The sequence below is a fragment of the Cajanus cajan genome, chromosome 6 (genome assembly GCF_000230855.2).
Source record: "Cajanus cajan strain Asha chromosome 6, NIPB_CcT2T_4, whole genome shotgun sequence".
Classification (NCBI taxonomy): Eukaryota; Viridiplantae; Streptophyta; class Magnoliopsida; order Fabales; family Fabaceae; genus Cajanus; species Cajanus cajan.
Window position 1 is genome coordinate 52416647 of NC_138522.1, and position 12192 is coordinate 52428838.

At 40.2% G+C, this 12192-nt stretch overlaps 4 protein-coding genes across 4 annotated transcripts; 3 read left to right on the plus strand and 1 right to left on the minus strand.

Moving 5' to 3' along the window:
- Positions 1-91: 91 nt before the first annotated feature.
- LOC109790244 (pollen receptor-like kinase 4) lies at positions 92-3121 on the minus strand. Its single transcript, XM_020349357.3, has 3 exons — positions 2301-3121; positions 1182-1784; positions 92-1076 (listed from the first exon to the last, which is right to left on the minus strand). The coding sequence occupies exons 1-3, from the start codon at positions 3055-3057 to the stop codon at positions 439-441; spliced, it is 1998 nt and encodes a 665-aa protein (XP_020204946.2). The 5' UTR covers positions 3058-3121; the 3' UTR covers positions 92-438.
- Positions 3122-5477: 2356 nt separating this feature from the next.
- Positions 5478-5918, plus strand: LOC145958752 (uncharacterized). The gene has a single exon (XM_083076286.1). It carries the CDS (start codon positions 5478-5480, stop codon positions 5916-5918), a length of 441 nt encoding a protein of 146 aa, XP_082932412.1.
- Positions 5919-8935: 3017 nt separating this feature from the next.
- LOC145958753 (uncharacterized) lies at positions 8936-9490 on the plus strand. Its single transcript, XM_083076287.1, has one exon. It carries the CDS (start codon positions 8936-8938, stop codon positions 9488-9490), a length of 555 nt encoding a protein of 184 aa, XP_082932413.1.
- Positions 9491-9615: 125 nt separating this feature from the next.
- LOC145958754 (uncharacterized) lies at positions 9616-10405 on the plus strand. Its single transcript, XM_083076288.1, has 2 exons — positions 9616-9635; positions 9793-10405. The coding sequence occupies exons 1-2, from the start codon at positions 9616-9618 to the stop codon at positions 10403-10405; spliced, it is 633 nt and encodes a 210-aa protein (XP_082932414.1).
- The last annotated feature ends 1787 nt before the right edge of the window (positions 10406-12192 follow it).

Sequence of the window (12192 nt, forward strand, 5' to 3'; positions counted from 1 at the left end):
TTACTTGAAATTAATAAAAAAATTCGAGCCTGAGGAATTATTTATTTATTGTTAGTTTTTTTTTTTTTTTTCAAGATTTTTTTATCCCCATCCAAATATCAAGAGATTTTTTCAACTTTCATATATTACTTAAACAATTGAGTTATATATTTTTTTAAGAAAGTTTGAGGTTACAATACAATACACTAATTAAAAAAAGTACAATACATAAATTAAAAAATAATAAACTTTTTATTTATATATATATATATTTTTGTCATTTATTTATTACATTGACAATCCACAGATTATTTTTAATAGAATAGTTATTAATATTATACAAACAAATAGAAAGTTTGAAAAGCAGAAACAAAAAGAAATGAAGAGAAGTGAGTATCTCCATCCCATTCCCAGGAAAAAGACGTAGGCTTGCATGTGTTGATCCAAAACCAAAATCATCTATTTAGAAATAGAAACAGAGTCATCCAAACTCATAGATGATGAGTAGAAATGATCAGCATCAGCATGACCGTCAGTCTCCCTCAACTCCTCAATCTTTGCCACTGCCTCCCTCCAACCCCACCTCCTCTCCAAACTCCACTCACAGCACCCCATTCCAATCCTCAGCAGCTTCAGTATCTCACCCTCTCCACTCCCTCTCTCGGGAATATCCTTATCAAGCACCTCACCACTCCACCCTTCTCTCACAATGGAGTTCACCCATGCAGCCAAATCCTCACTTGCATCCTTCCCATGCCTCAGATAATTGGCAGGGAACCTCCCCGTCAGAAGCTCCAGAATCAGGATCCCCAAACACCAAATATCACTCTTCTCGCTTGGTCTTCCAAACTGGCTCACCTCTGGAGACTTGTATGCCACCATGAACTGCTGAGCGTGGCTCTTGTCCACCACTGGAACCACTCCATACTCTGCCAAACGAGGCTCCAGTGAATGGTCCAACACAACATTCGATGATTTTAGATGACCGTGAGGTAAGGCTTGGTTGGGGAACTCTTCGTAAAGGTAAGCTAACCCTTTGGCCACTCCTTTTATGATCTTCAAACGAGTTGGCCAGTTCAACACACAACCACCTCTGCCTACAAAACATTGCCCAAAAGAGACTAATCAATTTGTATCGCTATTGCTAGCTTATCATAATTCATGAATCATGATAAATAAAAAAAACAATGATGTGATCATACCATGAAGATGACTAGCCAAGCTGCCATTTTGAGCAAAGTCATGCACCAGAAGCTTCTCTTCTTTCCCGTAGTAAAATGCAACAAGAGGGAGTAGATTAGGGTGTGACAACCTTCCAAGCCTTTTCATGTGCTCATAAAACTCTTTCTTCCCAACGTTGTTCATGTGCTTGAATCTCTTCACCACCACAACTGGTCCGTTCAGAAGCAAGGCCTTGTACGTGGATCCAAAACTGCCACTCCCCAGAACCTCAGCTGAGGCCCTAAGCAAGTCTTGCAATTCAAACGCCCCCTTTTCGCTGCTAACAAAGTTCAACCCCCCATCTTCACTCTTATTGGGTTCTCCTGTCACAACAATGGATTTGCCCTCACTACTAGAAACTGAATTAACGCTATGGGGTTGTGTATCCCCGACCGACACGTGTTTCTTTCGACGGTAACGGATGATCAGGAGTGCTAGTATTAAAGCCAACACAATCACACCCACCACTACAATAGCTGTTAAAAGGATGTGGTTTTTCTCATTTTTTTCGTTTTTGCTCGAAGTTGGTGGGGGGGGACTTCCCATGCAGGGGCTTAGAGGTTCTCCACATAGACCTTCATTGCCTGTTGCACAAGAAAAATTAGATAAAGCATATATCTAAGATGATAACACGGAGGAAGAAGGAAAAAATATGTAACAGATTTCTGAGCATGAATTGGTTATCATTGACTTGTTGAGTTTGTTTAGCTTTATTGTTGCACAGTTTCTTATACTTTTTAAGTTGTCATTTCGATAGTTAGATTTCCTTGATTAAGACTTCAACATGTACACTGATATCAAAATGTCATTGGATTTGCCAAATAAGCCTAAAGTCAATTGTAAAATGAAGGTTGAACAAACAGCAACGGTATCAGAAGAATGTTCAAATGTACAAGAAAGTTTATCAATGATCCATGAAAACTAGAGAGGGGAAAAAGGGTTTGGTTTAAATTTAGGAACGCAGTAAAAAGAATATGTTCAAATTTAACAATGAACTTGGATATTTGTTTTAGTTTGATTTAATGATATCATAAGAACAAATATCAAATAAAAACTAGGTATAGCTATTGAGTATTGAGTAGAGATGGTTATCAACTTACCAGCAAATGATTTTGGATCCTTGTTGCTTAAGCTTTCTGGTATTTTACCCTCCAACTTGTTGTTAGACAAATCAAACACTCTGAAATCCCTCTGTTGAAATTCCGGTATATTGCCTCCAAAACTATTTCCATGCAAGTCCACATCCAAAAGTTTAGGCAATTTAGCAAGGGATGTAGGAATATGACCCGTGAACTCATTTTCAGCCAAGAACACTCTCTTGAGACGTATCATGCCTTCAAAAGCATCATCTTGAATTTCACCAGAGAATTTATTATTGCTCAGAAACAATGCCCTTAAACTCACAAGCTTCTTGAATGCAGGCATTGGCCCCTCAAAGTTGTTGTTAATGACACTAAAACTGTTCAAATTGGACAACTCAAGCAACGTGTCCACGTTAATGGTGCCACTTAGTCCCATGTTCTCTAATCTCAGGCCATGAAATTTTTGATTGAAGCACAATATACCAGTCCAGCTGCACAAGTCGATTGATTGGTTCCCCCAGTTGTTTAAAGCATCAGCTGTGGAAAAGTGGCTTTTGAAGTTCATCAGAACTTCAGCATTGTCAGCCAACGATGGCAAGAAACAAGTAAAGAGCATGAGAAGACAGTAATATTCTCTTTTATGTGCCATGATAATGGAGATGAAAACTGAAATAGGTTTTGGTTGGTGAGTTAGGAAGCAGAGAGAATGAGGAAAATTGAGAAATGAAAGGCATGTGCATAAGAAACCAAGACTTAATGGTTTATGGGGTGACATTGACAATGACAAGGTTTTTCCTACAAAGAATGAGCTGGTTAGGCCGGCCTATGTATAAATGAGTGTTTGGACTTCATTTCCAAAGATACTTTTGTTCAATGGTTTTTCTATGTTGTCTGTGGCCTGGTTAAAAGCTGTCTTTTCTTGTTAATGGTGAGGGTGATGTCTTCTATCACATTGATTCTCTCTAAAATAAGTTAATAACAATTTTACGTGGCTTTTATTTGTCTGCTGTGCTTGTTATGATCTAAATTTACTAGACCAAATGCAAAGAGATTGAAATCACTCATTCCCTGCTCTCTCTCTCTCTCTTCTCTTTGGCTCACATGCCATTTTTTAATTGGAGAATAGAGAAGTGAACAAGAAATGAGGTCAAATAAATCTGTTCCCGTGATATAGCCGTAACTTGTATGCAAATAAGTTTCAGGCCATAGTTGATTTAAAACAAGGATTCAATAGTCATGCATTTTCAAGATATTTTTTTTTTTACATAATCAGTAAAAAATTATTACTGGTATAACTTTTAAATTATAAAAATTAATAAATAAATAGTTTGTGAGATGATATTGTAAAATTATTTTTCTTTGTCTGGGTATAACTTTTTTTCACCTAAAGTGCTATGGTAGAGACTGTGGGATTCACATTTCTCTCATTTAGATTATTTTTTTTGGGTTACCTTATAAACCTTGCTTGTGATTGTGAATAGGAATTTTAGAAAGACTTGGGAGAGATTTTTGTCACTTTTGTCTTCTTTAGAAGGCGTTTTTCTATATTTTTCATTCTTCTATTTATTCTTATGGTCTCATCACTTTTATGAAGGGTTGAACTTTTCTTTTAATTAATTTAATATTAATCAAAATTATGTTCTTTAAGGATTGAGTATAAGCAGTTTCTATACCTTTCTCCTTTTAAGCATTTATATTCTGCTGTCTCTATTACCAAAATACTACTTTGTTTTGTTAATCGTGCAAAATAGCTCATTGTCCAATGATTTTTCTTTTTTGGCTTCGTTCAATTTACTTAATTACTTATACCCTGTAGTAGCTTTCAATCACTAAGAACGAAATTGATAGGGAAAAGAAAATCGCAGGAAAAGCCTGATCTGTTTGAAGAATAGTCGTTTATAGGCTAATATCATCAGAAAATCAATTACTTCTCACTTCCCCTTAAAAACGTGCCAAAGACAAACCAAATGAAAGTATAGAGATACTTTGAAAATTCTATAACGCTGATTTACAATCCATTTGGGTCTTATTTAACTTCTGTGTGATCTGTTATATAATATCGAAGATTAAGTTCGATTTGTTTGTTTATTATAAGGGTTTTTTTCCTAAGGTTTGGCCTGCCTTTATACAAGTGTGATATGTCATATTATTCTATTTAAATGCATATTCTATTTTTTTTCCTTCTGTTCTTTTTTTAATTCTCAGTTTTTTTAAAATAAAATATTGTTTTTATTTAATTATTGTTTAAAAGGTTCAAAATGACATTAACTTTTTTTTTTGTCAATTATACATTTACTTTTTGTACCAACCTGACTCTAACCGACCTGAGCCGAGTTCATTGTACCAACCTAACTAGAGCCAACCTCGGCTATACCCACAAATTAATCCACCCCGAGGTGACCTCTTAAGCAAGCCAAGATGACGTCAGAGAATGCTGACATATCATAGAAGGCATCATTAAGATACCTCGGTAAGTTAACGAAAACAAGGACGAGTAACCACCCTCAGAAGATAACCATATGGCAGTTGCACAGTTATTCGGACAACTCCCCACAGGTAATAATATAATGATATGCAAAACTGGAGAACCCAGGCTAACTTGATCGTCGGAGTCCTTTTTGCAGGTACATCCGAGACGCTCAAACAGAGAGACCGAAGAGAAGGAATCTCATCTTGTCAATCAACCTCATACGCTCTCAACCAAGCCGAGCAGAAGAGATGACTTATCCGAGTTAGGAAGACGACCTAGTTCGTGTAAGTACATTTGGCGCTAGAAGGAGGGCCTGGTAAAACTTCTCCTCCTCCTCCCTTATGGTATCAACCCGAAGTCAGACCAACAGAGCGACGAGTCCATTACGTTCTAGCACATCAAACATGGAAGATAACCCGACTTTGCGACGGTTACTCGAACAAGTCGAGTTAATGCGACAGCAACATGCCGAAGCAATGGAAAATCTTCGTAAGCAACATGAGGCCGACCTCCAACAAATGCGTGCCGAGCATACTGCTTTTTGAAATCAATGGCAAAATCATCAACCACCACACACCAGTCATGTCTCTCCCGCCGCCGAGGAACATCACTCCTCTCCAGATCCTACCTATCCAACTCGATCTCATCATTCTGAGCGAACTCATATTAGTCATCCAGTTGGTGATCGTCACTCAGTCCGCCGACATCCTTTTGTCGACGAAATCATGGAAGTTCCTCTCCCGCCTGCCTGGAAACCACTGAACATCGAGCGATACGACGGCACCTCAGACCCGGATGAGCACATTGATGCATATACCACTCAAATCAACCTTTACACAAACGAAGATGCCATCATGTGTCGTGTTTTCCCTACCTCCCTTAAGGGTGCCGCCCTTAGTTGGTATACCCAACTACCACCCAGATCAGTAGATAATTTCAATACTCTAGTGCGTCTTTTCTCTGCCCAGTATGCCACTAGTAGACCTCATCACATCACATTGGCCGCACTTTCAAATCTCCGACAACAGGATGACGAGTCTCTACGTCATTTTATGGAGCGTTTTGCTAATGTTTCTATCAAAATTCGCAATCTCAACCCTGAGGTCGCTCTTCATTCTATGCTTATGGCATTGAAACCTGGACCTTTTGTTGATAGTCTGTGTTGACATCAACCAACCAGTATGGATGAACTTCGAGCCCGCGCAGCAGGATACATTCAAATGGAGGAACACGCCGAGTTTCGAAATTCTGTTCGCGACAGTTTTACTGCTAAGGGAGAATCAAGTTCCAGGGAAAAATCCAAAACTCTTTTTGATCAGAAATTCAAACGACCCTGCCAATCACGGGGTCCCAGGTATGAATTTTATACACCTCTTAATGCTCCACGAGTCAATATTTTGGAAGAAGCTAATCATGCAGATTTAATTTCACTACCTCCACCCGCGCACAACTCAGCCACCGCCGACAAAAGCAAACACTGCCATTACCACCGAAACTATGGACATACAACGGAGGAATGTTGGAGTCTCAAAGATCGCATTGAAGAACTTATCCAGGCTGGTCAACTCGGACAGTATATTCAACGCGGGCAGAATTCTCGTGGAGGTTTCCGAGGACGTGGCAGAGGACGTGGCCGACACGCAGGCAGATATCAGGGACGTTATTCAAACTACCAGGGCCGATCTGAACAACATACTCAACAGCAAACCAATGCTCACAAAGGAAACAAGCCGAGTACGAACAGCACTGATCCACCACCTACAAATAAACCCTCTGAAGGAAACAACATACATGGTGTCATCAATACTATTGCTAGCGGCTTCGCCGGAGGGGGATCCTCTAATTCGGCTCGAAAACGACATCTCCGCAGTGTCTGTAATGTTAAAAACTTTTCCAGTTCGAAATTCAAATCAGACGCGCCCTCTCCTCACATCGTCTTCACTGATGACGATTACGAAGGCATCAACCTAAACCAAGATGACCCCATGGTCATCTCGGTTGAAGTCGCCAACTGGGAAGTTCAAAAAACACTAATCGATCAAGGCAGCTCTGCCGATGTGTTGTACTGGCCAACTTTTCTGAAACTTGACATCCCTCACAGCATGATCCAACCACATTCTGAACCTCTCGTAGGTTTTGCAGGTGAACGCGTCCATACCCGTGGTTTTATTGAATTACTAACCTCTTTTGGTACAGCTGCAAATTCCAGGAGAGTTTTGGTAAAATATCTTTTGGTCGATGCTATCACTTCTTACAATATTCTCATCGGAAGACCAACTCTGAACCAATTGGGAGCTGTAGTCTCTACACCCCATTTAACAATGAAATTCCCGGGGATGGATGGACATGTTATCACTATCAAAGCCAATCAACAACTGGCAAGGAAGTGTTACGCTGAGAGTCTGAAGATTACTCCCCCAAAGCCTCAACTTGAAACGTCGAGTTCTACAGTCGTTGCCCACGTCAGAAAAAGCGAATTCACTGAGTTAGATCCTCGAGTTGACATGTACGATCACCGACCTAGTCCTGTTGACGATTTGATCGAATTCCAAATTGGCAAGAAGCCGGGACAATGTACCAAACTCGGGAAGCACACAGAACCCGAGCTCCAAGGTAAAATCATGGCAATTTTAATTAAAAATGCTGATCTTTTTGCTTGGAGTAGCGCAGACATGCCAGGGATAGACCCCAATTTTATTTGCCACAAATTAGCTATTTACAAAGAAGCAAAGCCAATATCCCAGAAGCAAAGAAAGATCGGTGGTGAAAGAAGAGAAGCTGTAAAAACAGAAACTCAAAAATTGTTGAATGCGGGGTTCATCAGAGAGATTACTTACACCACTTGGCTAGCCAATGTTGTGATGGTCAAAAAATCTAATGGCAAGTGGCGTATGTGTGTTGATTATACAGATCTTAATAAAGCGTGTCCAAAAGATGCATACCCCCTACCCAGCATCGATAGATTGGTGGATGGAGCTTCAGGTTATGCCATGCTGAGTTTTTTAGACGCCTATTCAGGTTATAACCAAATCCTCATGTATCCCCCAGATGAAGAATACACCGCCTTTATCACAGAACAAGCAAATTACTGCTATCATGTCATGCCATTTGGACTCAAAAATGCCGGAGCAACATACCAAAGACTCATGGACAAGGTCTTCATTAACCAGATCGGCCGTAATCTTGAAGTTTATGTTGACGACATGGTCATAAAAACGAAGTCAGCTGCAGATCACGCCCAAGATCTCGAAGAAATTCTTCAACAAGTCAGAAGGCATAATATGAGACTAAATCCTGAAAAGTGTGTTTTTGGAGTTCAAGGTGGGAAATTCCTCGGATTTATGATAACTTGCCGAGGAATCGAAGCAAATCCAGACAAGTGTCAGGCGCTGATCAACATGAGAAGCCCCCAGAATCACAAAGAAGTACAAAGGTTGGCAGGCAGGTTAGCCAGCTATCTCGGTTCATCCCCAAGATGGCAGAAAAAGCCAAACCAATTTTTAACTTGCTCAAGAAGCCTAAGAACTTTTGCTGGGATGCCCAATGTGAGGAAGCTTTTTCCAACTTTAAAAGTTTTTTGAGTTCACCTCCCATACTTTCCAAACCTCAGGACCGAGTTGATCTCTGGTTATACCTCGTTGTTGCCGACAACGCAATTAGTGCAGCACTCATGCAGGCTGACGGTACGAGGCAAATTCCCATTTATTTTATCAGTCGTGTTTTGCAGGCAACCGAGCAGCGATATCAAACCATTGAGAAGTTGATCTTAGCCTTGGTGACCTCATCTCGTCGACTTCGCCCATATTTTCAGAGTCATCAAATTGTGGTCAAGACTGACTACCCCATTAAACAGATACTTATAAAGCCCGATCTTGCAGGTCGGATGACAGCTTGGTCAATCGAGTTATCTGAATATGGTATAAGGTATGAAAGCTGAGGAGCGTTGAAAGCACAATGCCTTGCTGATTTCATAGCCGAACTCACACCTAGCGCCCAATTGGAAAATCCATGTTGGATTTTGCATGTCGATGGCTCGTCTAATACAAAAGGTAGTGGTGTCGGGATTATCCTTGAAGGTCCTGATGGTATGATGCTTGAACTTGCAATTAAATTCGATTTCTGAGCTACTAACAACCAAGCAGAGTACGAAGCTCTACTTGCAGGTTTGCGACTTGCAAAAGACATGGGTGTTAAGAAACTCAAATGTTGCAGCGATTCTAAGTTAATTACCGAGCAACTCGGAGGAGCCTACCAAACGAAAGAACCTCAGCTGCAAAGGTACAACCTTATGGTATCTCATCTAACCTCTTCTTTTGACCATTTTCAGACTGAACATGTTCCAAGGGCGCACAATGCCAGAGCCGACTTATTATCCAAGTTAGCCAGCACCAAGCGCCCAGGACAACACAAAATAATCATTCAAGAAACAATCAGTGCACCAAGCTATGACTCTGTGGCAGTGTTGTCTAATGATCCGGATCAATCCAGCTGGATGTCAAGCATCTGGCAATATCTCACTGATGGCACTTTACCAAGCGACAAAGTTGAAGCTTCAAAAATTAAAATCAAAGCTTGCCATTTCACACTCGAGGCCGGTGAATTGTTCAAAAGAGGATTCTCAGTACCCCTTTTAAAGTGCCGTAACTCGGATCAGGCTAGATACGTAATGGACGAGATCCATAGGGGTATTTGCGGCCTACACTCCGGATCTCGGTCCATGGCTGCAAGAGTGATCTGAGCTGGCTATTACTGGCCAACCATAAGATCGGATTGTAAAGCATATGTACAAAAATGTCAAGCCTGTCAGAAATTTAGCAACCTACATCAGTTACCTGCAACGGCACTACATTCAATGCAATCAGCATGGCCCTTTGCATGGTGGGGTATGGACATACTCGGTCCCTTCCCAATTGCTAAAGGCCAATTGAAATTTTTAATTGTAGGGATTGATTACTTTACAAAGTGAATCGAGGCAGAACCACTAGCACGCATCACTGCAACCAATGTCCAACGTTTCATGTGGAAGAAAATTATTTGCAGGTATGGCCTACCTCAAGCAATCACTACGGACAATGGCAAGCAATTTGTAGATAAGAATCTTGAGCAATTCTTGAAGCAACTCGGAATCAAGCATAAGGTCACCTCAGTGGAACATCCACAAACAAATGGTCAAGCTGAAGCAGCGAACAAAATAATTCTCCGTGAACTCAAAAAGAGACTTGGATCCACTAAAGGAGAGTGGGCTGAAGAGTTACCCAGTGTCTTGTGGGCGTATCATTGCACGTCGCAAACTACTACTCAAGAAACTACTTATAGGTTGACCTATGGTTCTGATGCGATGATACCCGTTGAAGTTGGCGAGCCAAGCCACAGAAGGATAATGTTCAGCGAATCCAAAAATGGGGAACAGTTAAGCTTGGACAGAGATTTTCTTGATGAGACAAGGGAATGCACCCGAATTCAAGAAGAAGCATGCAAACTTCGAGCAACACGAAGATACAACTCGAAGCTTAAACTGAGATCCTTTCATGAAGGTGACCTCGTCTTGAGGGCCACAGGCGACGCCAGGAAAGACATCTCAGCAGGAAAGTTTGCAGCCAATTGGGAAGGACCATTTCGTATCTTAGAGTGCCTACAAAAATGGAACGTATAGACTAGCCGAGCTCAGTGGCAAGGTTCTGCCTAGAACTTGGAACGCCACTCATTTAAAATTTTACTTCAGTTAAATACGCATGTAAACCCAGGTACTGTACTCTTTTTCCTACTTCAGTCTTTTTTCCCATTAAAAAAGAAGGGTTTTGGCTGAAGAGGTTTTAACGAGGCATACCTGAGGTCAGCAAGAGAGATGTAACCCACATTTCACTCTATATTCAATGTTACAAGTTCTCTCTAGTTCTTTCTTCTTTGCAATTTCATTTTTTCTCTCCTGAATATTGATTTAATTCCTCACCCAAGTATGAGCTAATGCTTATAATATCGTCCAACCACATTTAAAGCCGATGTTTATTCTGGACCGAGACGTCGGAAAACTTGAGTATTATATACAATCATATTTATTCAATTTAATATCTAACTTAGCCGAGTTCGAGCAATAAAATTGATTAAGCCAAGTTTGAGCATTTCATTAGCCGAGTTCGAGCAATAAAATTGATTAAGCCAAGTTTGAGCATTTCATTAGCCGAGTTTGAGCAATAAAATTGATTAAGCCAAGTTTGAGCATTTCATTAGCCGAGTTCGAGCCATCAAATTGATTAAGCCAAGTTTGAGCATTTCATTAGCCGAGTTCGAGCAATAAAATTGATCAAACCAAGTTTGAGCATTTCATTAGCCGAGTTCGAGCAATGAAATCCATTGGCCAAGTATGAGCATTTCATTAGCCGAGTTCGAGCAATAAAATTGATCAAACCAAGTTTGAGCATTTCATTAGCCGAGTTCGAGCAATGAAATCCATTGGTCAAGTTCGAAAAATAAGATTCACTCACCAATTTTAAACAACGATACAAACAAGTTTGATTGATTCACGTACCAATTGCATGCACATACTTTTTCAGTTAAAGTTCAAAATACCTATGTATTACTTTCCAGCATAACACCATAAAACATCAAAAATATCACAAAGAGTTTGGCATACACAGGCAACTACAAATATCAACCTTATCACAAATTGTACTATGGCACTGAAAACAAATACTATCATTCATTATTCTCCTCGCCGCTCATATCATCCGAGATGTCGTCTTCATTAACCAGTTTCCCCTTAAACACATCTTTGGTGATGTGAATTTCTGTCAGATCAACATCTGGAGCAATGCATTTCACTTGCCGTAAACATTTAGCAAACCCCTTCTTATGTTCTACAACAACTTCGTACTCAGTCGCCTCCATATCCTTCTTCAATTTTTTATTCTCGTTCTCTATTCTTGCGATCTTTTGCACATTAGCAGCAATCACTTCTTGGCAAGCTTTGTTTTTCTTGTACAGTTCCACCATCTCGTCCTTCAAGTTTTGCATACTCCCCTCATGATCCTTTGCTTTTGCCTTTAATCCCTTCACAATTTTTGCTTGAACCTCTTTTTCTTTTTCTAACAAATTCACCTTCTTTAAAAGGTCCTCCACCTTGGCCGCATAGGTCTTATTTGACCTCACAGATATCTCAAAAGCTTTCGAGTTTTCCTCTAATTTTCTTTTTAAATTACCAACCTCAGTCTTCAATGACCCAACCTGGGCATTCTCGGTCCTTAACTTGGACATCAGAATAGCATTCTTATCCCATTTCTTCTTCCAGTGATCCACTACAGCGATAGATCTCTGCAAAAACACCTGCACAGAATCTAAGCCTTGGACAAGGCCAACCTTTTCAATTAAAGCCTTATCAGCAATAAAAGCTGGATCTTCCTTATAAAATGACTCCGCAGTCAACTCAGCACTCCAAAAGGACTT

Bases quoted from the DNA above. Each gene is read 5' to 3' on its own strand.
- LOC145958753 (XM_083076287.1), top strand. From the start codon at position 8,936: ATGGGTGTTAAGAAACTCAAATGTTGCAGCGATTCTAAGTTAATTACC.
- LOC109790244 (XM_020349357.3), bottom strand. From the start codon at position 3,057: ATGTCACCCCATAAACCATTAAGTCTTGGTTTCTTATGCACATGCCTT. The intron at 1,785-2,300 runs GTAAGTTGATAA...CTTGTGCAACAG, and splicing joins GGATCCAAAATCATTTGCTG to GCAATGAAGGTCTATGTGGA. The intron at 1,077-1,181 runs GTATGATCACAT...AATGTTTTGTAG, and splicing joins CTTGGCTAGTCATCTTCATG to GCAGAGGTGGTTGTGTGTTG.
- LOC145958754 (XM_083076288.1), top strand. From the start codon at position 9,616: ATGGCCCTTTGCATGGTGGG. The intron at 9,636-9,792 runs GTATGGACATAC...AATTATTTGCAG, and splicing joins ATGGCCCTTTGCATGGTGGG to GTATGGCCTACCTCAAGCAA.
- LOC145958752 (XM_083076286.1), top strand. From the start codon at position 5,478: ATGGAAGTTCCTCTCCCGCCTGCCTGGAAACCACTGAACATCGAGCGA.